Consider the following 25,624-nt stretch of genomic DNA (forward strand, 5'->3'; position numbering starts at 1 on the left):
GGGAGCACAGTGGTGCTGTAAATATTTATTGTGGCAGATAATTTAGATCCCACCAGTCTTGGGTCTCAAGTTCTGCATTCCTGAATCAAATCCAGCGTAACTTCATTCCTGTAAATGAACAAAACACCTTATTTGAACACAATTCATAAGAGTGCCAGGTTGAGAACTACTAGTAACATCCAGTGACGGATTTAAACTGATCCCAACTTCAACCTGTCAGCAGAAACAAGAGCCACATCAAGGAATACATTTCAAATGTGCGCAAGAAGATGTCAGCAGTACTCTAATCATGGCTGCTCGCCCTGATTACATTTCCTATTTGTTGTTTATTTCCCCTACTTAAATTTCACAGTCCAGTGGTTTGGAAAGGTCTGAAAACTGCTCCCTTGCTGAACAGCAAGAAGCAAGCATTGTCACAAAGTACATTAATACAAAATTACAAGAAATAACCAAACCTCATTGTCTGCAAATATTGCAGGCTACAGGTTCACAGCAGGAAATCACTAAAAAAAAATTAAAGATGCTGTACAAAGCAATCATTTACTGAAATTTGCACTGCTTTATCCAAGACAATTATTTTTTCTGAGCATTACTGGAGCCACATTCACTCAGAAGAGTGGAGAGTAGATATGGAATAGCTTTGAAATATCAGTTTCTGCAAGATGCCCAGTCCCTCATTTGGCCTTTCAATTATATTCTGTGGCAAATTAGTTCAGTTTTAGGTCAAAGGTGATACCAAAGATCTTGATTATGGGTGCTTATGTAATGCTGTTGAATATCAAGGGTAGGCTGTCAGACACTTGTGCAGGACAAAATGTTACTTGAAATTTACCTGCCAGTGGCTTGGTCACGATGGAGAAAAGATCACAAAAAAACTGTTGAAAGTTAGGCTAAGCACATTGCCCGGAAAAACTCCTGGAGTTTTCTGGGGATGTGACCAACAACTATCATCTTTGAGGCACAAGTCATTTTGCACCTTGTGTAGTACAACTATTTGAAGAAAATAATAACTTTCCTCCACTATGAAAATGGCCCCAAATCCTGCTCATCTTTCACTAGCTCTACATTATCTTCCAGCCCAAAACATCAAATCCCCTCTCCTCAAACTTAAAGCCTTTTGTCACCCCAACCATCTCATCTCAAACTTCCACCAGGCTTACATCTGTTTCGCAAATCCTGCTTTATATCGTATTCTGACTGCCATACCTCCAGTTGGTTACACTCCAGGCTCAATAAACCATTATCTCAAAACACTGCAAGTTTTATTCATCCATCCTAATATATCCTTAGAGAATGTTAAAACGTCTGAAGCACCTTGGAACATTGATGCTCCATTTATCCCTCTATGGAAAATGCTAGTTATCCATTCATCAGCTTTTTTGTCCCAATGGTAACTGGGATTAATAGCAGATCTATGGCTGCGATGAATTCACACTAATTCCTAAATCATAAATTGTTCAATTCTGAAGTTACATAGCAGGGTATTCTTTACAGTTCACAGACTAAATATTATAGGCTTCAATTACATTCTAGTGGCGACACAATACATCAATATAAGAACCCAAGGGAAAGTATTTCCACATCATCTGTGGAACAAATATCCTTTGGGTCTTCATCAAGTATTCATTATACCAAAATGTTTGCCTAATATTATAGTAAAGAGTGGGTTTAATACTGAATATCCCCATGGTTGTGTTTCTGCCTCAAGTTAGAGGCAGAATCCAGGGCTGACTATAAGGAGTTCATATCTGTGTGGGTTTCCTCCAACCTTTCAAATAGTACAGGAATGGGTGGCATGGGCTTGTAGGCCAGAAGGGCCTGTTAACATGATGAATATCTTAATTTAAAAAAATACATGTTAATTTGTCCAAAATTATTTAGTCCGAGGTTGCAGTAATGCTCATCATCATAATTGAGATATTTTTCAACATGGAGAATGGGGTAAATTAAAAGGCAACTTAAAAATTTGAGGAATTACTAAATTAAACAAGTCAAATAATCCTTCATGAGGAGCTCAAACTGAAGGACAATTTTTGAAACATTTATTCATGCACTCTGCAGACTGAGAGAAACCTGCAGTGTACACTATCAACAGGAATATATTAGATTGTGCATCTATATTCAATAGATTTCACATTTTAATCTGCCTGAAGTATGACAGCTTGGCTATAGGAAAACATTGCAATCATGGTAAAAAAAAAACAGCATGTGAATAAAATGTGTGGATTCAAAAGTACAAAAGTGAAAACACTACAAAGGTCTGCTTCATAGAAGTTACAAGGGTTGAGTATTTCTATCTTGAAGATGTCTTGGGGGTGATCTTTTGGAAGCTAACAAAATGTGATAAAAATGAAATTCAAGAAGTTGATCTAATTGCTTGAACATGAGTGTCATGAGTGCAAACGTAGATTCAACTGTTACGAGCCCAGAGGACTCCAAAATCCAGCAGCAACAGAAATTCCCCAAGACAATGCTTAAACAAAAGTTGTTTTTAATTTTCTTTAAATATAACAGGATCAACCTTTAACTTATTATTATTAGCTTAATCCCCTTCTAATTCTAAGTGCACGTGTATGTAATGTGTGTATGTTCATCAGGAAAGTTCTTTGCTTTAATAATTTAATCATTCACTTTTCACTTCTCCATGTTCTTATACTGTCCACAAAATTTAACATTTATGAATCTTCACCAGGCTCTAGTGCTTAAAATTAAATGGTTACCGCTCAGGAAGGTTCTTGGTTTCAGAGATAAAGTTGTTGCTCCTTGAACACACACAAACTGATTTCCTTTGATCAGTCCCTTCAGTGTCTTGCCAAAGAAACTTACATCACGGGTTTTCCAAATGATAACTACTTCTTCCAGGTCACCACAGAGTTCCTCTTTTTTCCCCTTACTTCAGGAAAAACACTCTAGCCAGCTATTTCCTCTTCTAAGGACTACAAGGGTTTTTAAACAGGCTCTACTCAGAACTCACAACCTACCTTCAAAATGGAGTTTTTCCAACAAGCCTGCCAGCTTGCCATTTTGCAGCCTCAACTGCTGTTGTAGAACTGACCCCTCTCTCTCTATAAAAGAATCCTGTTGTTTTTTCCTCTCTGCTTGTAAAAACCAAATGACCTCTCCCAAGGCTCCAAACCCAATCTTTGAAAGACCTTATCAGTACTTGAGCCTGGACTTTGTTCCATTCGCAACTCCTTTTGAAGTTCTTTCCAAAGCAATTCCAATGTCTCTGTAAAGTCACTTAGAGCCTCAATGTCCAGCTTCAGCAAAGCCCTAATATTTTACAAAAGACATCTCATTTAAAATGCAAGTGTCTGTTTGTGAAGTGTAACCTACACTAAACCCCCACAATTTCTCTTTTAAAGACATATTTATCCATAACCATACTAACATAGCCCATAACACAACTCAGTCTGAATGGCCCCCTCACTCCCCCAAACAATCTGTACAAAAAAAACACAACTCAGTCTGAATGGCCCCCTCACTTCCCCAATATGTACAAAAAAATACTTAACACACTCAAATATTTTAATATTTTAGTTTAGTAGTCCCACTTTTTCAGGTCAGAGCAATCAAAGTGTTATGGAGTCAAAAAGTAAATAGCATGCAAATGTCTAAGGTGGGTCATGGTTAGGAGATGGTGGCATTTGTCGGAGATAAGTAGAGGTTAATAGAGGTGTAGATGTGCAAAGTGCAATGGGAATCTTAAGCCTTATAAAGCAGACCATCCCTGGTTCCATTTCAAGCTAAATCTTGGGCAGCTGAATGGGATGCTTGTTTAAATGGAATTCTCCCACTTCAGAACTTTGCTAAAGCCATGTGTTTGGGCTGCAGCAATTCAATAAGAAAGTCCAATGCAAACTGGTGATAAATAGTATTTTGTCAATTACACCCGTACACAGAATTATCATATCAATTGTAATTTACTGCTGGGTTTACAGTTCTTTCCACTTTCTCATCATACTTGATAGATCTCATTGCTGGGCAATTGCAATTAAAAAAAACAATTTGGAATGCAGATAATCAAAGGGTTCTTTAATGAATGTGGTTGATATCTTGCATGTTGGAAGGTGTTTCCGCATGGGTGTTCAAAGTTGGAGGTGATAAATAAATATAGAATTCAGGAGCGATTACTTGGAATGTTGTTAGAATACAGTATGAAACTTTCACCAAATAAAATCAGAAAAAAAGTAAGTGAGTAATAAAGAAATAGAAGGAAATACTGTTAAAGTTAAATGAATGGATACATTGTGTATAAATATAAGCATCGTCCAGTTCAGTCAAAAATTTATATATTGCAAATCCTACTAAGTTTATATTTCAGTGCATTAAATCTTTTTTTTTTAAATGATTTCAAGATATACCAGGTACTCCAATTAAAATGTGAAGACAACTCTATAAAGTGTTTATTGTCTTAATTACATTAACTTCTACTGTGGCTTTGAGAAGCTGGTCATGGCCAGAATTAACACATACCTAAGCAAAGATCTGGACCTGCTGCAATTCGCATAGTGTCATAATCACTCCACAGCAGATGCAATATCGCTGGCTCCCCACTCAGATCTGGATCACCTCAAAAACAGCAATACATACATATGGCTGCTCTTTATCGATTACAACCTGGCCTTCAATACCATTATGCCCTCAGAGTTGGTCGAGAAGCTACAAACTGTAGGCCCTAACAACTGGATCCTTGACTTTCTCCTCGGAATACCAGGCAGTACGAACTGGAAACATCCACTCTTCACTGATTATCAACACAGGCGCACCCCAAGGATACGTGCTTAGCCCACTGCTCTACTCATTATACATCCACCACTGTGAGGCCAGGGACAATTCCAATGCTACCTACAAGTTTGCCGATGACTCCAGAGTTATTGGCAGAATCACAAAAAGCAATGAGGAAGCAAGCGTACAGGAGGGAGATGCACAAGTTCGTTGAATGTTTGAAGGTGTCGAGATTTAAACATTGAAATGTACCAACTGATACTGTAAAAGACATTTATTTCGAGTTTTGCTTAGAATTTATTTGATTTAAATGTGTCACCAGCACATTACTTCCATTAGTGACCATTATTTAAAATTGCTAAAACTCAACAAATTTGACATATTTACTGAGTTGGAGTCTATGTCTCTATGCAACAAGATACTTAGTCTCAATGAGCAGCTGAAATCAACTCAATGCGTCAAACCTGGTGCATGAGCAAAACTGTCTCCATTCCTATGCTTCTTGTATCTGAAAGAAAATGTTAATGCACGCAAGCGCGCGCGCGCGCACACACACACACACACACACACACACACACACACACACACCTCCTCCTTCACCACACGCGGGGGCCCTAACCAGGTCTTTCAAGTGAATCAACACTTCACTTGTACATCCACAGGACTTATTTACTGCATCCGGTGCTCCCTTTGTGGCCTTCTCTACATCAACGAGATCGCTTCGTTCAGCACCTCGACACCATTCGCAAGAAAAGTGACCTCCCAGTAGCTAACTATTTCTTCTAGGAAGGCAGAGTATGCCCAAAATTATCTAATAATAAAGCTTTAACCTGATAATAAGTAGAGAGTACTCAAAGGTATATCATATTTCTCTCTCACTCTTTGAAAATAAAATATCCTGCCTCATAACAATCTTCTACCAATTTCACTCCCTTTTGTTTCCATAATTTCAAAAGTTGATTATTGATTGTAAAAGGTAAAAGCTTATTTTGAAACAAAGGTGTCTTAGTCGAAATTTGTCCATAACTCAAGCAAATGTTTCAATACCGGTAAATTATAACTACGTAATAACTGAGAATTCCATCAAATACATTGTTCCATCTTCTTTTCCCCAATCTGAGATAGTGCAATGTTAGCCCATACCAAGGGGCTTGAAACACTTGAAACATCCTATTCATATATTTTAACTGAGCTGATTTATAATAATTTTGAAAGTTAGGAAGTTGTAAACCTCCTAATGTGTATTTCCCAGTTAATTTTTGTAGCTAACCATTTCAGTTCTGAGTCACTCCCAAACCTTTCCATGCCTTATGTACTATACCCTGACCACCTGCAGATTGGAGGAACAGCTCCTTATTTCCCATCTGGGCACTCTCCAGCCAGAAAACATTAACATTTTACTTCTCTGCTTCCACTAAATGTGCACACCTTCTTTCCTCTCCCCCTTTCCAGTTGTCCCCTCCCTTCCCCCTTCCCCACCCAGCCACCCCTCCTCCTCCTGATCACTTCTGTCCCCTCCCCCCACCAACTTTCCTTTGGATGCCTGCCAGCACTCTCATACCTTGAGGAAGGGCTCAAGCCCGAAATGTCAATTATATATTTTAACCTTTGCTACATAAAAGACACTGTATGATCAGCTGAACTTCTCCAACATTTTGTGCTTTTTCTTCAACCAGATGCCTACAGATTTTCATAATTTACTTCTGACTGTAGAGCTAAAACATGAGGAAAAAGCTAGCCCAATCTGCACACCCATCTCCCTTGAAACATGCATCTTTCTAAATATCTTTTAGATGTAATTGTAGCTGCCTTTCTCTGGCAGCTCATCCCACACAGGTGATCTGTGTGGGAAAAGTGGCCTCTCAGGTCCTTTTAAAATTTTCCCCCTCACCACAGAACTACGCATTCCAGTTTTATTACTCCCCTACTCTAGGAAAGACTGTGTGACAATGCACCTATCTATGACCCTCATGATTTTATATACCTTTATAAATGTCTCTTCTCGCCCCCTTTGCTACAGCAAAAAACTCCTCAGCTTAACAAGTCTCCTCTGATAACTTAAGCCTTTCTCTGGGAGACATCCATAAATCTTTTCTCCATTCTTTTTCAGCTTAATTACATTACTTCCTATAGCTGGGCAATCAGAATGCCAGGCAATACTCCAAGTGCAAACTCACCACCATTTTGTAGTTGTAAAATGACATCCCAACTCTTCCACTCAAACACCTACTAAAGGCATACATGCCAAAGGCCACCTTGTCTACCTACATCATCACTTTTAAGAAACTATATACATTTATCCCTTAGTTTTCTGATCTAAGACATTTTCCAGGGCCTTGTCATTTACTCTTTATGGTTAATCTTACCAAGATTCAACACCTCACACTGGCTAAGTTATATTCCATCGGGCATTTCTTGATGCTCTTTTCCATTGATTTCTATCCACCTTCTTCACTATCAATTGTAATCTCTTCTGAAAACTGACTCATCACACCAACTAAATTCTCACCCAAGTCAATAATACAGACGAACAGCAGTGGACCTAGCACCAATCCTTGTGGCACACCATTGATCACGGGCATCCATCTAGAAAACAACCGATTATCCTCTGATTTTTACCAACAAGCTCATTCTATATCCAAACCCTATCTTACCCATGTGATTCAATCTTCTGGATAACTATTATATATGACCTTGTCGAAGTCCAGCCAAGATCTACCATTTTGCCTTTGTCAATCCTCCTGGTAATCTTTTTAAAAACAATTAAATTCATGAGACTCGAGTTCCCACACCATGATAGAAAGCCATGATGCTGCAGATAAATCTTGTTTCTCAGAATCCCTTTGAGCAACTTTCTCACTACTGATGGGAGGCTCACTTGCCTCTCTTACCCTGGCTTATTCTTGCACCCCTTAAATAATGACACAACCCTCCAAGTCTTCCAGTACCTCACTAGTGATACAAACAAAGCCAGGGATCCAGCAATGTCCTACTATAGACTTGGATAAGCCCCAGGAATTTAACTACACTTAAGCATCACCAGCAATTCCTCTTTTGCAATAGGTTTCAAGACATCAATATTCTCTTTCCAAATTGCCGAGTTTTCAACACCACATCCTTGGTAAATACAGATGAGAAATACTCATGTAAGACCTCGCCAAACTCAAATGGTTCTATACACAAACAGTCAAATAGATCTTTAAGGAGATCTTGTGATGTCATGGGCTAATGCTTGAAGTACCTGGAAAGATGTGTTGGCAGCCCTCGAGCACATTAAGGTGGACGATTATGGACAGGGTTTGATCGAGAGCACCTTCAGACCTGGAGGCCTTTGCTGAGATATTACATCACATTTAGCCTCAGGTGGTGCCAGAGACTGGAGTGTAGTTAATGTGCTGTTATTTAAAGTAGACAGCAAGGACAAGCTATGGAATTACAAGGCAGAGAGTGGGAAAATTGTTGAAAGGGTTTCAGAGGGACAGGATAAACAGTAGTTGGATAAACAGGATATGATTAGCAGTCATCAGCATGGGCTTGTGCAGAGGAGACTGTCTCAGGAATCCGACAAAATTTTTTTAAGACATGCCAATGAAATTGCTGAGGTCAGGGAGAATGCTGCACAAGGTCTTTGACGAGATCCTGCATGATAGGTTATATCACAGTGAATCCAAGGTGAGCTGGCCAATTTGATTAAAAACTGGCTCAGTGAAGTTAGCAGTGGGAGAGTTGCTTTTCTGATTGGAGAAAAGTGACCAATGGCATGCTGCAAAGGTCAGCATTGTGTCCATTGCTGTTCGTTATTGATATTAATGATTTGGATGACAATGTACTTAACGTGATTAGTAAATCTGCAGCTGACATCAAAATTGGTGGTGTAAGTGGATTCTGAGGAATGACATCCAAGTGTACAACAGGATCTGATCAGTTGGAAAAATGAAGCATGGCGTGGCAAATCGACATGTGAAATGTCACTGAACTCTGACATGTGAAGTGTTGTACTTTGGCAAGTCAAACCAGAGTAGAACTTGCACAATACATGACAGGGTCCTGAAGAGCTTTGTGGCATAGTTCCATAAAAGTGGAGAAGGTGGTGAATAGTGCTTTTGGTACTCTTGTCTTAATTTGTCTAGGAAGTGAATACATACCTCATGGTACAGCTATACAAGGGTGCTTGTGAGACCAATTTAGAATAATGTGTGCAGTTCTGGTTCCCCAGCTATAGGAAGGATAGTATTTTCAAAAGGGGTCTAGAAGAAATTCACTAGGATGTTGCTGGACTGTTTGGTTAGATGGAGAATCTGCTGGTGACATTATTTAACAGGCACAGGTAAGTAAATACTCACATCTCCAGGTAGACAATTCAAGAACTGGAGGAGAGTGCCTTAATGAGAAAGGGGAGAAATTTAAGAGAAACCTAAAGGGCAACTTATTTTCAATATAGTTTATATCTGGATCAAGCCATCAGAAAAAGACAGAAACGGGTAGAATTACCATTTGGACAGATATTTGAGCAGGAAGTGACCAAATGTAGGCAACTGGACAAGCATAGTGTTCCAACTTGCTCAGCATGGTCACTTGGCACTGTATTATACAACCAATGTAGTATTTAATATGGTTAAATAGATATTTTATTGCTTAACAAGGTAATAAAGAGTTATAGAGAAAAGGCAGGTAGGTGGCATGGGACACCAGAACATCAACTTACCAAGAATGAGAAGCCTGGGAGAAGACCCAACAGGGTATGAGTGCACAGGAGAGGACCAGCCAGGAGCTCAACAGCCAATGAACTCTGCATGCTGCTGGAAATTGGCTTGTGGGAACCAGGTATTAGGACCAAAATGTGTCAAGATGCCGATAGCTAGCAGGATTCCTGAAGGGCCTCATGCATTAATGGTCTTCATTTGGAATTGGAGCTGAGGAAGGCGATTTGGATGCCTGGAGTTCAAGTTCACCATTGGAACAGAGAGGATGCCATGTGGCTACGGAGCTCAGAAGGCAGTGGCATCAGGAGAATGGTGGGAGCCACGTATACAAGATGCCTGAGGGGACTCTTTTGATCATCTTTCTCTCTTGGTTGGGACACTGGCTAGTGGCATTTCTTTTTGTGTCTTTATGGCAAATAAAATTTTCAAATTAATGTACATGACAATTGTTAAGTCCAGAGGACCCCAAACCCCAGCAGCAATAGAAATTCACCAAGACCAATGGTTACTTAAACAAAGTTGCTTTTAATTTTCTTTAAACATAAAAACAGGATCAAACTTAACTTATTACTAATAACTTAACCCCCTTCTAATTCTAAGCGCATGTGTATGTAATGTGTAAATGTTCAGGAATGTTCTTTGCTTTAATAGTCCAATCATTCACTTCTCAGTTCACCAGTATCAGGCAATTCTTATACTGTGCCCAGAATTCAACATTTATGAATTTTCACCAGGCTCTGGTGCTTAAAGTTAAATGGTTACTGCTCAGCTAGATTCTTGTTGGTTTCAGAGAGATACTTGTTGCTCATTGAACATACACACATACACAAACTAAATTCCTCAGATCAGTCACTTCAGTGTCTTGCTGAAACTTGCCCCATCATGCTATGTTGCAGCCTCCAAAAGCTACTGCAGAACTGACTTCTCTCTCCTCTCTGCTTGTAAAAACCAAGCCTCCTCCCAAGAATCCAAACACAATCCTCCAAAGATCTTTATCAGCACTTGAGCCTTTTTCAATGAGTCTTTATCATTTGTACCTCCTTTTGAAATTCTTTCCAAAGCTGTTCCATTGACTTTGCAAAAACCACTGGTGACTGTCTAGCTTCAACAAAGCTCTTGCATTTTAAATGAGATGTGAGGTTTTACTCTGAGTGACCAACACTGAACCGCCGCCCCCCCCACAAACTATCTTTTTTAAAGACATATAATACAAAATATAATATAACTTGTAACACAATAAATAACCAAGACCACAGCTAGAGCAGTCATGATCATAATGGAGGGCAGAGCAGGCTCAATGGGCAGATGCCTACTCCTACCCCATTTCTTGTTTTATGATTCTCTGACCCAAGTTACCTTTTTGTTTTCAAGTCAAGAGTACCAAAAACAAGATTTAATTTGGATAACTGACTTTTCCTATGCAAAATATGTTCAAGGATGAATACTGCAGGAAAAGGTTGGATAAAACAACAAGAAATCTTTGGCTTGGCTTCGCGGACGAAGATTTATGGAGGGGGTAAAAAGTCCACGTCAGCTGCAGGCTCGTTTGTGGCTGACAAGTCCGATGCGGGACAGGCAGACACGGTTGCAGCGGAAAATTGGTTGGTTGGGGTTGGGTGTTGGGTTTTTCCTCCTTTGCCTTTTAAATAATACACGTTTGGATTTGGTTAGGATAGATCTGATGTTGAGAAATGCAACTGAACAATAATATTGATAGATTTAAATTATTCAAAACTTGGCAAGTTTTAAAATGGTTTCAAATTGAGGTCACTTTAGAATACAAATGTGGGACATCGACCTAAATATCATTTTCTTATTCTGACAGAAAATTTTGTTTATCTGTACATTAAGTATACAATAAACTCTCATAACTCAAATGGGATAACACAAAAAGTATTGTGATTTTGGAAATGACCAATGCATACAAATTAGGCTGAATACAGGACAGGAAAGGGGATATGGGTGCTGAATTAACAACGGTAAAGTTTAGTTGTATAATGGGGAAGGTAATCAAAACAATAGAAATTAAAAAAAAATTCTTGGCATTTAAATTACAAACATTATAGAACAAGTTGGACACAATATAAAGCAAAAGTAAAAAACCAAACATAACAGGAAAAAAGCATGCACAATGAGCAAATTAAATGGAAAGCAAATAAAATTAATGAATACATTCAGGTGGATAAAAACTCAGATCTTGTCTAAGCACATCCTTGAACTTTGTGAGAAGCTAATAAAGAAATTGCAATGGACCTGAAAGATACTTGCATCTTTGACAAAAGCGAAGTTGTCGGAGGGGCAGGGCTTACATAGTACCATTATTTAAGAAAGGCAGCAAAAAGATCCTGTCAATTACCAACCAGCAAGCCTGATGTCAGGAATATATTCTTAAACACTCCAACAAGCACAGCAACCTTGTAGGATCTATGGTCATGGACTCCATTATCTCTCAGTTCCTTCACACTGTTAAGAATCCTGCTGTTAACTACGTACTCTGTTTTAAAGTTCCACCTCCACACTTCTCCACCCAACTCTGCATCATGAAACCTACAACCTTCTACTGTTAAAGTTTATTGGGAATTTCACATTATCTTGTGGCATTATAAAGAATTCTGGGACTTCTGATGTAAAAGTGGTCAACGTAGAATGCAAAGGATTATGAGATCGTAACCATAGATGAACCTTAAATTTTGTTTTCTAAATAAGCGATTACAACTTCATTTCCCCCAAAAAGGTGTCACATAATCAGTTGTAATGCTTTTATCATCAATGAGGGACAACATTTCACATCTGTGAAAGTTATTAACTATGACAGTCCTGAATGAGTGATTAAAGACTTTGGGAGTTACCTTTATGTGATCAATGTGGCAACAAGACATTCCAGTTCCATGAGGAAATGTGAAAGTGGTTTCCAATTAATTTCCAATTAGTGAGAACAGGTGAAAACATACTATGGCATTGAACTTATTTACTATACAAGATGCACTTTGAGAAGGATATAGCACTAAAGAGCCAATGACTGTTCATATTGCCTCCTATCTCCTGCTGGTGTTACTGCAGTAGAAGTAATAAAGTGCTTGTGTTTTAAAACTGGTTCTGTGATTCTCTGCTGAATTCTTTATTCACAGATAAATTTGCAGTGGGGAAAACTTTTACACTACAATATCCACAACACATTCAACCTTACAAACCCAGCCCTCCACTTCTTAATCCAAGACATTTATAGTAATCTCCTCCTTAGAAAATAAGAGGGGTTGGTATGTCTTTTTCATGGTTGCCTTGATGTGCTCACTCCAAGAGAGGACTTATGAACTCCCAAGAACTTGGAGGTTCTACTTTTCCACCCTTGTCCCATCAATGCAGACAAAAGGACATCCATATTTACAAAAGGATGTAGTCCAGTGGGAAGGTGGGCCAAGGAATGACAAATGGAATTCAACTGACATGGGAGGTGTCACAATTTGGTAAGTCAAGCCATGCCAGGACTTGCACAGTAAATGGCAGAGCCCTGGAGATGAGACCATAGATCATCACAGCACAGAAACAGACCTCCTTGACCCTTCTAGTTTGTGCCAAACCTTTTTTTGCGTAGTCCCACTGACCTGCACTCAGCCGTAGCCCTCCATACCTCTCCTGTCAATGCACCTGTCCAAATTCTTCTGAAATGTTAAAATTGAGCCCACATTCACCACTTCAGTTGGCAGGTCAGTCCAACTCCCATCATTTTCTGTGCAAAGAAGTTCCCTCTCATGTTCCCGATAAACTTTTCCCCTTTCTTTCTTAACCCATGTCCTCTGGCGTGAATCTTACCTAATCTCAGTTGAAAAAGCCTACCTACATGTTACTCTATCCTCCTCAATTTTAAATATCAAATATCACCTCATTTTTCTATGTTCCAGGGAAGAAAGTCCTAACCTGCTTAACCTTTCCACGTTACTCAGTTCCTGAAGTCCAAGCAACATCCTAGTAAACCTTCTCTTTTGAGAAGTTGTAGTGCTTTTAAATGCCAAATGTAAAAGCATTACAACTGATTATGTGACACCTTATTGATATCTTTCTTGTCGTTAGGTGACCAAAACTGCACACAATACTCCAAATTTGGCATCACCAATGACTTGTACAACTTTACCATAACATCCCAACTCCTATACTCAATACTTTAATTTATGAAGACCACCAATATGCCAAAAGCACTCTTTACAAACCCATCCATCTCTGACACCACTTTCAGGGAATTATGTATCTGTATTCTCACATCCCCTTATTCTACTAGACTCCTCAGTGCCCTACCATTTACTGTGCGTGTATTGGTTTGTCCTTCCATAATGCAACTCCTTACACTTGCCTGCATTAAATTCCATCTGCCATTTTTCAGCCCATTTTTCCAGTTGGTCCAGATCCCTCTGCAAGCTTTGAAAGCCTTCCTCGCTGTTCACAACACCTTTAATCTTAGTATCACCTTCAAACTTGCTGATCCAATTTACCACATTATCATTTAGATCATTGATATAGATGACAAACAACAATGGTCCCTGAAGCATACCACTTGTCACAGATCTCCAGTCTGAGAAGGAATCATGCTCTCTGCATTCTCTCATCCAGCCAGTCGAATCCAGTTCACTACTTCACCATGAATACCTAGCATCTTAACCTTCCTGACTATCCTCCCATTTGGGACATTGTCAAAGATCTTACTAAAATTCATGCAGGCAACATCCTTCATCAACTTTCCCCTAGGAGTTTCCATGAAAATAAAGACTCAAGATTAAGAAAGGCATTTGACGTGCTTGCCTTCATTGGTTAAGCAACTGAGGACAAAAATTGGGGCACAAAAGATAAAACTGTACACAGTTCTGGTTGTCCAGGTATAGGACGGATGTTATTATATTGGAAAAGGTATATTAAGAGAATGACTAGAATGTTACCGAGACTCAGGGTCTTTAAGTTAAAGATAGATGCTGCTTCTGTTTTCCCTGTAGAGACTGAGGGTGACCTTGTAGAAGTATATAAAAATAACCAGGGGTATGAATAAAATCTTTTAAAGCCTATTAAATACCTTTTATTAACTCTTGTACCTGCTTTCACCACTACTGCTGGCAGCTGGTTAAGGCACCTATCACTATGCAAAATATTTGGCTCATTCTTCACCATTAAACCTTCTCCACCTCAACTTAAATACATCTCCTCTAGTATGATGCTGTTATCCATAGAAAAGATACCCTATCAATACCCCTCATGATTTTCTAAACCTTTATCATCTCTCCTGAAAAACCTAAACTCCAGAGAAAACAACCAAGATTTGTCCAATCTCTCTCTGTAACTCATACCCTTGAAAGCAGTCCACATCCTGGCAAACTTCTTTTGTACTCTTTTCCAAGCCTTTACATCCTTCGTACAATGGGGCAACCAGAATTACACAGTATGCAAATGCAGACTGACCAAAGTTTTACATTATTTCAATACAACTTCCTCACTTTTAGACTCTATTCTCTGCCCAATAAAGCCAAGCATGGCATATTGCTTCTTTGCCACCAATCGAATTGTATGGCCATATTCACTAATCTGAGGACCCGGATCCACAGATCCCTCTGTATATCAATGTTTTTAAGTGCCCTACCATTTTTCCCTTGGCATTTGCCCTCCAAAAGTGCAACATTTCACACTTGTCCAGATTAAACTCCATCTGCCATTTCTCAGCCCATATCTATAAATAATCTATAGCTCATTGCATTCTTTGATAAAATACTGCACTGTTCACACCTCTACCAATCTTAGTACCATCTGCAAATTTACAAAGTCACCCACATTTTTTAAAATCCAAGTAATTTACATAGGAATCTCAACAGCAATCTCAGTCGAACATTCATGGTGACAAGACATCCAGCCCTTAACATCCTTCTGCTTCTTTGGGCCAGCCAATTTCATATCCAGAATATCATGAATCCCATGCATCCGCATTTTCTGAAGCAGCCTACCATAGCAGACCTTGTCAAACTCTTGATAACATCCAGTTCCTAACCCTCATAAACTATCTTCCTCATCTCAAAAATCTTAAAATGGTAAAATAACATTTGCCCCTCACAAAGCAATATTGGCTGTCCCAAATCTAACCATTACTTTCAAAATGTGCATAAACACCAACCCAAATATTTTTTTTCCAACAGTTTCTCTACCACTGATGAAAATTTCACTGGCCTACAAGTTCCTAGATTATCCTTTTTACCTTTCTTGAACAAAGGTACATTAGCTACTCTCCAATCCCCATGGGACCTCTTCAATTGCTTATGAGGATGCAAAGATCTTTGTCAAGGCCCCAGCAACCTTTTCACTTGCCTCTTTCAATTACATGGGATCTACCTATCAAGCCCAATATCCACCTTAATGCTCCTCAAAAAATCTAGCACTAATTACCTTGCTCACTTACGAATACCAAGCCATAAATGCCATCCTTTATTCTAGTGTCCCATCCTCTCCCTCATTATTCTCATGTTTTTAATAAATGTAACCAATAGTTTCAAATCATTTGGCAAAAAAAAATTCAGGTATGCCAAACAAAGCTTGTTGCAAGTTTATAAACCTTGAACGTTCTAGGATAGCCAGGTTCAAAAGTCTCACACCTGGAGATCTATCAGACTGTTCAAATGATAACCAATTTTATATTTTAGGAGTAGCAATCCTCTGAGCCTGACACTGCACAAGATTCCTGGAAATAATCAGCAAATCAGATGAAACAATAGCATGCTACTTGACCCAAGTATTTCCAGTAGCTGAAGTTTATTTTATTTTCCTATATGCAATTCTTATGTTAGAGAAATTAATTTTAAAAGGAATGCAATGCATACGAGACACATGCAGTTGTCAAACGTCTATAGTTTGCTTAACATTCATTCCATTTGTACACACCAACCCTTCTTGTTCATCCCCATCACAAAAATCTTTCCCATGAATGCCTAAATTTTAAAGTGACCATAGACTATCACAGCACAGAAAAAAGGCCCTATGGTCTTTTCCATCTGTGCCAAACTATTATTCTACTAAGTCCCACAGACTTGCACCCAGTCCATAATCCCACCCATATTTTTCTTAAATGTTAAAATTGAGCCTGCATTCACTGCAGCTGGCAGCTCATTCCATACTCCCACCACTCTCTGTGAAGAAATTCCCAGTTTTTCCCCAAACCTCCTCTTTCACTTTAACCCATGTCCTCTGGTTTGGATCTCACCTAAACTCAATGGAAAAAACCGACTTGCATTTATCTATACCCATCATAATTTTGTATACCCCTGTCAAATCTCCCTTCATTCTTCTATACTCCAGGGAAAAAAGTCCTAACCTTTTCAAACTTTCCCTGTAACTCAGTTCCACAAGCCCAGGAACATCCTAATAAACCTTCTCTGCATTCTTTCAATTTTATTCATCTTTCCTGTAGTTACATACAATACTCCAGATTTGGCTTCACCATTGTCTTATACAACTTCAACTTAACATCCCAACTCCTATACTCAATACTTTTGATTTATGAGGGCCAACGTGCCAAAAGCTCTCTTTATAATCCTATCTACCTGTGATGCCACTTTCAGGTCCCTCTGTTCTACTGCATTCCTCAGTGCCCTACCATTTATCATCCTTGGTAACCCTACCTTGGTTTCTCCTTCCAAAATGCAACACCTCACACTTGTCTACATTAATTTCCATCTGGCATTTTGCTGCCTACTTTTTCAGCTGGTCCAGATCCCTAATCAAGCTTTGTATGCCTTCCTTGTTGTCCACTGCACCTCCAATATTTGTGTCATCTGTAAACCTGCTCAGTCAATTGTCACATTATCATCTAGATCATTGATATGGATGATAAACAACAATGAACCCAGCATCAATCCTTGAAGCATACCACTAGTGACAGGTACTCAGTCAGAGAGGCAATCATCCACTACCACTCTGTGGCTTCTCCCAAAAAGCCAATATCAAATTCAGTTTACTACCTCACCATGAATACCGAGCAACTTATCTAACTAACCTCCCATGTGCGACCTCGTCAAAGCCAAAGTCCTTGTGGATAACAATCAGCCTTTCCTTCCTCAACTTTCCCGGTAACCTCTTCGAAAAAGATTTATTAAACACAACCTATCACACACATAGTTATTTATATTATTTTAAAGGAAGCACTGTGCCTCTACTACTGATCCTCAAACTGATTCAAAAACCAAATGATATGCCTGAGGAAAGAGAAAAGCTAACATTTTGGGTCAAAAGGTTTTCATTAGAATTTGTTCTGACACAGGACATTCAACCCAAAACATTTACCCCTCCCCCTGCAGACTCACCTGTTAAATATTCTTAACATTTTTTATTTACAGCATCTGCAGTCTGATCTACAAGTTGTGCTAGTTGGAAAAGTATGCATTGGTGATGTTACCATGGTTTTATTACAGCAACAATGGGAGGGAAAGGAAAAAAAGGGGTCCTATGCAATTCATAAATTATAGTCCTTAAGTTACAGTCTACATTCCAAGCATCTATCAGTGCAAATGTTACCAAAAGGACAATCTGAGAAGATAATGCATGAGAAAATGCAGATGCTAGAGTCTGTAGCAATAAACAATTTGCTACAGGAACTCAAGAGCAGGTTGAATGGGAGAAAAAGAACAGTTGACATTTTGGATCAGAACCTTTCATCAGATTACCTTAGATTAAAGTAAATATTTTCCTCTTCTCAACTGGCATGCCAGCTTAGCACTGACATTTGAAACCAGAGTTGAAAAATCACTAGCATTTAACAATGGGTTTTCAGTTGCATTTTAATAATTTATTATAAGTAGATGTTTGCATTGAAAATCTACATTTTAGACCAGGAACAAAACAAGAAACTCTTATATCTTCATTTACAGTAACCATTCTTAAAAATACTTCATGAGCTTCATACCACTATGGGACATACTAATTTCTAATCTCTGCCTCAATATTTATTCTATTTTGTACAATTTCACGCTTTCACCATGGTAGTTTTCTTGCAAATTAATGCTTTGTCGACCTGCCCATAAATGTGCTTTTCTCTCTGAACGCACCCCATGCAGGTGGGAATAATGCACGGGATTTGTAGCCAATGATTAGGGAGGATGTGGTAGTTGTTACTGTAGTCACAGCTTGATTTCTCATCAAGGCAGCTTTGGTCAAATGCACAGGATCTCTTTCCTTTGAAAGAAGATATAGGTCTACAAAATTAAGAATATTGGACAGAATATTCTTGTGTGAGAAAGCCCAAATTTCTGAACATAAAAATGTTTTCAAACAATAGTTTGTTCCTCACTCCCATTTGGAAGTAATTAAATCAAGGAGGGGGGGGGGGAGGGAAAGAGAGAGAAAAGAGAAGAATGAGGAGCCAAGGTGATAGGATACTGTGCATAAGGTGGGAGAGGTGGAGAGACAGGTAGGGGAAGAGGCCACATGCGGGGAGAAGGGAAATAATATGCATAAGGTGGGAGAGGTGGAGAGACAGGTAAGGGAAGAGGCCACATGGGGGGGGGGGGAGAGGGGAAATACTATGCATAAGGTGGGAGAGGTGGAGAGACAGGTAGGGGAAGAGGCCACATGGGGGAGAGAGGAAATACTATGTATAAGGTGGGAGATGTGGAGAGACAGGTAGGGGAAGAAGCCGCATGGGGAGAGAGGGGAAATACTATGCACAAGGTGAGAGGTGGAGAGACAGGTAGGGGAAGAAGCCGCATGCGGGGAGGGGAAATACTATGCATAAGGTGGGAGAGGTGGAGAGACAGGTTGGGGAAGAAGTCACATGGGGGGAGAGGGGAAATACTATGCACAAGGTGAGAGGTGGAGAGACAGGTAGGGGAAGAAGCCGCATGGGGAGAGAGGGGAAATACTATGTATAAGGTGGGAGATGTGGAGAGACAGGTAGGGGAAGAGGCCAAATGGGGGAGAGAGGAAATACTATGCATAAGGTGGGAGAGGTAGAGAGACAGGTAGGGGAAGAGGCCACATGAGGGGCAGTTGTGAGGTGAGACAAAGGTGAGGGTGGAAACAAGTGAAGTAAATAGTTAAACAAAAGAGATGGGAATTTCCTAAAATTGGAAAAGTCAATGTTTGTGGCATTGGGTCTAAGGTGGTCCAGGAGGAAAATTCTATATTGTTCCTTGGGTTTACGTTCACCCTCACCATGGCGATGGAGGAGGCTGGAAAATAGCAGCGCCTGTGCAGAAATGATGAGGAGAATGAAAATGGCGAGTCACCTGGAATTCTCCCTTGAATCCACACACAGAATGTCGGTGCCTGCCAAGCAGCTGCCCACTCTGACGTAGAGGTGAAGAGAGCCACAAATTCAGATTCGAGAAGAGCTTGGGGCATCCAATGCACATTCAGGAACCATTGTTCTTCTGCCTCTTTCCCCCCCACCCCCCCCCCATGAAAGGAGGAAAAGGATGTGGAGGGAAAAGTGAATGGGGGAGTCAGGAGGGCGAGGAGAGCCCCTAGCAAAAGCAGGTGGGGAGGGAGAGGTGGGGAGGGAGAGGTGGGGAGGGAGAGGTGGGGAGGGAGAGGTGGGGAGGGAGAGGTGGGGAGGGAGAGGTGGGGAGGGAGAGGTGGGGAGGGAGAGGTGGGGAGGGAGAGGTGGGGAGGGAGAGGTGGGGAGGGAGAGGTGGGGAGGGAGAGGTGGGGAGGGAGAGGTGGGGAGGGAGAGGTGGGGAGGGAGAGGTGGGGAGGGAGAGGTGGGGAGGGAGAGGTGGGGAGGGAGAGGTGGGGAGGGAGAGGTGGGGAGGGAGAGGTGGGGAGGGAGAGGTGGGGAGGGAGAGGTGGGGAGGGAGAGGTGGGGAGGGAGAGGTGGGGAGGGAGAGGTGGGGAGGGAGAGGTGGGGAGGGAGAGGTGGGGAGGGAGAGGTGGGGAGGGAGAGGTGGGGAGGGAGAGGTGGGGAGGGAGAGGTGGGGAGGGAGAGGTGGGGAGGGAGAGGTGGGGAGGGAGAGGTGGGGAGGATTGGGAATCCTTCCATTGCAAGACGATTAAGAGAATGACGTAATTCCAGGGAAAAATGTTTCCACTGGCAGGAGGATCCAGGACTGGGGAGGATGGGGATGCGACTGAAGGCCAGTTCGGGAATTGAACGGTGAATTTCTCTCTTCCAATCCCAAGGCGGCTCTGTGGTGCATTCAATTCAAAATTAAAAGAGAGATTTGTTTTTCTCCAAATAAGGTTCGAGAAATGAAGTGCTAGAAGATGGAACACGTTCTCCATTCTCGGGCCCATCGGGCCGGATAGTCCTCGCGTCGCTCTCTACTTCCCTATGACGCTCCGAAATTCACGACGATTGCTACTAAAACCTCCCCGGGACGTAAAAAGGCGGCGGCGGCGGCGGCGGCGGCGGCGGGGGGGGGGGGGGGGGGAGAAGAAAGATTTAGTGCTCGCCAGAAACCGGGCGTTTGATCGTGCAAGGCCCCCCCCCCACCCCCCCACCCACCGCAAATAACTGTTCAACCCAAGATGGCGGCTCCGCCAAGCTGGTCTTCAGCCCGACAATTCGACCCGACTCGTCGACGATCAGCCGAGGCGGACTCGCCCTCCCTCCCCCTCCCTCCCTCCCTCGGCGCCGCCGCCGCCAGCCGCTCCTCTCCGGCCGCCGCAGGGCGGGAACCCACCTGCGGGCTGAAGGAGGCTCGGTGGCCGCTGCCCCGCCCGACCGACCGTGAACCGTGCTCTTTTATTTCCTTTCCGCTGGATCCTGCGGCGTCTCCCCCCCCCCCCCGCCGTTTTCTTTTCCGCTCCCGAACCCCCCCCTTTCCCCTTCCCGCCCCCCCATTTTCCTTTCCCGCTTCTTACCTGAAACACGAAACGCAAGAGCCGCTTAAAAAAAATCCTCACCTCCGTTTACAACAAAAAAAATAATTAACGGGGGCAAAGCTCCTTCTCTTCCCTCTCCTGCGCCACGTCAAGGAGAAAGTGGAAGGGGGGGGGAGGGGGGGGCGTTGGGACGGGATGACGTCACAGCGAGCGCGTCCTATCGGGGGGGGGGGGGGGTTGGTTACCCGAGTAACCCAAGGACGGCCAATGACATTCAAAGAATGTCGCTCCGTCTCCTCAGCTTCCACGGTGATCTTCGTTCGTCGGCTGCCGGGTGGAGGAAGTCGGAAAGGGATTGCGACGATGGCGAGGGGAACAGCCACCCCATGCACCACGTGCTGTGTTAAGGGCCCTGCCGGACCTGGTCGGAGGGGAGGGGGGGAGAAGCGAGGGGAAGGGGGGGAGAAGCGAGGGGAAGGGGGGGAGAAGCGAGGGGAAGGGGGGGAGAAGCGAGGGGAAGGGGGGGGAGAAGCGAGGGGAAGGGGGGGGGGGAGAAGCGAGGGGAAGGGGGGGGGGAGAAGCGAGGGGAAGGGGGGGGGAGAAGCGAGGGGAAGGGGGGGGAGAAGCGAGGGGAAGGGGGGGGGGAGAAGCGAGGGGAAGGGGGGGGAGAAGCGAGGGGAAGGGGGGGAGAAGCGAGGGGAAGGGGGGGAGAAGCGAGGGGAAGGGGGAGGGAGAAGCGAGGGGAAGGGGGAGGGAGAAGCGAGGGGAAGGGGGAGGGAGAAGCGAGGGGAAGGGGGAGGGAGAAGCGAGGGGAAGGGGGAGGGAGAAGCGAGGGGAAGGGGGAGGGAGAAGCGAGGGGAAGGGGGAGGGAGAAGCGAGGGGAAGGGGGAGGGAGAAGCGGGGGGAAGAGAGGGGAAGGGGAGAGGGAGGGAGCAGGGGGAGGGAGTGGGAGGGAGCAGGAGGAGGGGGGAGGGAGCAGGAGGAGGGGGGAGGGTGCGGGAGGAGGGGGGAGGGAGCGGGAGGAGGGGGGAGGGAGTGGGAAGGAGGAGGGGGAGGGAGTGGGAGGGAGCAGGAGGAGGGGGAGGGAGTGGGAGGGAGCAGGAGGAGGGGGGAGAAGAGGGGGAAGGGGAGGGAGCAGGAGGAGGGGGGGAGCGGGAGGGAGCAGCAGGAGGAGGGGGGAGGGAGGAGGGAGGGAGGGAGGGGCAGGGGAGGAGGGGGAAGGGATGGGGGAGGGGGAAGGTGGAATGATTGTCATGCATCTGGATGGTGGGGTGTCAGAACAAGTCTAATGGGGGAAGGGGCATTTGGGTAACCTGAGGGGGCACAATCTGATGGTCGAAAGCTTGCTCGCGGTGGAGTCCACCTACCTGCCTACCGTGGATCTTGCCTTCACTGTCACACTTCCCCCTCCCTCCGATGTAACAGACAAACCCATGGACGCGAGCGACACTGGTTCTGCGGGTGGGGATCTCGACACCTCTTTTTGAGGGGGCAATGGCTGCGAGCAGGTGGGGGGAGGGGTCACAATACCTCATTTGGGGGGCAATGCCCACGAATGCCCCCCATCCTTGGCGCCAGCCCTGCGCCTCTGATCTGGTTATCTAGCTGTGAGGAGGCAACTTTATAATCATCAAGGTTAAACAGGTGGTTGAGGGGTGTCTCCTCATGGTGGGTCAAAAGTACCACAACATCTTGCTCCGGCTGATCATTGTGTGCGCCCCGCGTCTTCCAACAGCTCCCACTATTGCTGGCAACATCCAGGCCTGTCACTCGAGCAGGTGACTTCATCTGTATCAAGGATACTACTGGTCAATTTGGTAATGCCAACAGTAGACTGGATAGCTCCTCCAGATTATTGATGGAGACGCTAAAGGATGCACAGTGGTGTGACACTTTCAACAATCTTGCAAGTGGAGCGCAGCTGCAGCCCACTTGATCAAGATGGGACAGTTCAATCCACTCTCTGATAGGCAGTGTCTTTCTGTTGAAGGCCATAGTGGCCAGAAGCACCAACGTCACCCTGGTGTTCTCTGATGACTGCCTCCTTCGCGCCTACTGTCACTTATGGAGGATCAAAAGTCAGGGGAACATGGAAACTGAACCTGAAGTTGCTCACCCCAGAGAATGTGGAGGAACTAAAGGAGTATGCTGGTTGTAGAACCTTCTTTGACTCCCCAGTCAACTGGTGGGAAGTGACCAAGGAAAACATCAAGAGGTTCTTTATCCTCAAGGGTGTTCGGAGAGGAAGACAGAGGCAGATGGAACTGAGTCAACTTCAGACTGACTTGCAACAACTTCCTGCAGTTGAGATGGTGGGATTGAGAGAAGTGAAGCTTACAAGCTGCACTATTCACCTCAGAATCCTCCAAGGACATATTCGAATCCTGAGCCTACACAGTGGGGCAAGATAAGATGTACTCATGTTTCTTCTTCCAAAAGGTTCACAGAGGGAGCTCTGTGATCCAAAGACGTCAGGAAGCGAACAGCTCAGTCACATCTTCACAGACAGACATACAAAGGATCAGCAGCTCCTTTTCAGCTTTCAGATTTATTGTATACTCATTAAGGCTACAGACAGAATAGCTTTTTCAGAACTTGATGTTCAATATCATGGAGATGTTAGAGGATAGCACGCGAGAGAGTCTGGACCAGCCAATTACCTTGGGGAAGCTAACCGACTCTCTGTTCCTTTGGATTGAGTAAATCTGGAAGTGATAGCTTACCAGCTGAATTGTACACGGCTCTGTAGGACTGAGTGGCCTGTACCTCCTGGAAGTATGCAACACTTTCTCCTGGCAGGCAGCATGTCTGACTCCATGAAGGGCATCATCACCCTCATTTTCAAGCAGAAGGGAGAGTTGGAGAAGGATATCAGGATTTGGAGACCCATATCATTGTTAAATGTTGACTACAAAATCCTGTCCATAGTATCACCAACCAAGTCAAGTCTGCTTTGGGGCAGGTGATCCAACCAGACCAAAATTGCACCTTTCTGGGCAGGGAATATCTGATACCCTTGCACTGCTCAGAGTTACTATCGCCTATGTTCAGGACACCTGCCTGGTCAGCTTAGACCATGAGAAGGGTTTTGATCAGACAATGTACATGTGCCTGATGGATGTGCTCTCCAAAATGGGCTTTAGAATCTAAAATTGGGTGAAACTGCTCTACACGGATATCTTTGTGCAGTCCACATCAATAGATAGGAAAGAGATAGTTTCCCCTCAAGTGTGGAGTCAGACAGGGTCTCCCATTCTCTCCATCATATTTGTGTGCTGCACTGATGGAAAAACACAGTACCCATTTCTCTACATTCCTTCACCACTACTTAGGTTCTACACATTAGGAGCAATTTAAAGTGGGCAATTAGTCTATCAATCTGCACATCCTTAGGATATGGGAAGCAGCTGAAACACCTGAAAATAAAAACTCACAATGTCATAAGGAGAACATGCAGACAATATGCAGGGGGATTGGGATTTAACCTGAGTTATGGGACTTATGAGACATCAGGGCTCCTCGCCATGTCATTATGATCCCCCAGAAGATGGACAAACTTGCTTTTCTGTTTAACTTTATCATCTGACTCAAATTCCATACCCTTAGTGTAGAACAGTATATATTGAGTAAGTACATGACAAATAAAGCTTGAACAGCCCAATGGCTGATCACATTAGGTATCAATTTTCCTACCCAATCTCCATATCCTCCCATTTGTTTAATGTACAAAATCCTACTGTTTGCACCCTTGAGTGTACACAAATCCATAAATACTAAAGATGTATAACCCTTAAGAGTAAAAATGTTAAATACTACATGACTGATGCTTCATACTGAAAGTTTGTTTCTTATTTCTGCACTCTACCAATTCATCTTAGATACCTTCCTTTAAATTTCAATTTAAAGGCAAAGTTTCTTCAATCTATGATTATAAGATGATAAAATTGGCCTATAATCTCAAGGTTGTATGTGATGTATATACTCTGACAATAAATCTGAAATTAATCTGATGAATTTCTACTGCATTGACTTCTAGGCAAATAAATTCTTGTTTAGAAACAGAACCAAAACTATGCAAGCTATCTAAATGACATGTACCAAAGCCAAATACAATCTGAAAAAAATTGTTGATGCTGGAACCCTGAAATAAAACAGAAAATTATGGAAGCTATCATTACATCAGGCAGCATTTATGGAAAGACAAATAAATTTAGTACCACTCTCTAATCTGAAACATGAACTCTCCATAGATGCTGAGAGACCTGCTGAATTTTTCCAGCATTTCACACATATATATATATATATATTTTTTTTTTTTTAATTATTTGTTCATGGGATCTGGACACCCTTGGGAATTCCACATATTGTCCATCTTTATATTGTCCCAGATTTGAACAGCTAGATATGAGTAAACC

General features: G+C 42.7%; 1 protein-coding gene and 1 long non-coding RNA gene across 5 annotated transcripts in view; one reads left to right on the plus strand and one right to left on the minus strand.

Annotated features, from left to right (window-relative positions):
• arf1 (ADP-ribosylation factor 1) overlaps positions 1 to 21,396 on the minus strand; it is a 29,160-nt gene extending 7,764 nt beyond the window's left edge. The window contains exon 1 of one of the 4 annotated variants that reach the window (XM_069922131.1): positions 21,291 to 21,396. Coding sequence is in view for 1 of the 4 variants with exons in the window: in XM_069922129.1 (XP_069778230.1) it covers positions 19,673 to 19,787 (115 nt within the window). In the remaining 3 variants the exon portion in view is untranslated. Of the gene's footprint in view, positions 1 to 19,672; positions 19,803 to 21,067; positions 21,148 to 21,248 lie in introns of those variants that run through there. The other 3 variants (XM_069922130.1, XM_069922132.1, XM_069922129.1) reach the window with 3 other exon arrangements.
• Positions 21,397 to 21,469: 73 nt separating this feature from the next.
• LOC138755697 (uncharacterized) overlaps positions 21,470 to 25,624 on the plus strand; it is a 153,525-nt gene continuing 149,370 nt past the window's right edge. Inside the window, exon 1 of the long non-coding RNA XR_011352471.1 lies at positions 21,470 to 21,633. This is a non-coding gene — a long non-coding RNA (uncharacterized lncRNA). The remainder of the gene's footprint in view (positions 21,634 to 25,624) is intronic.

Source organism: Narcine bancroftii, chromosome 2 (assembly GCF_036971445.1).
Source record: "Narcine bancroftii isolate sNarBan1 chromosome 2, sNarBan1.hap1, whole genome shotgun sequence".
Lineage (NCBI taxonomy): Eukaryota > Metazoa > Chordata > Chondrichthyes > Torpediniformes > Narcinidae > Narcine > Narcine bancroftii.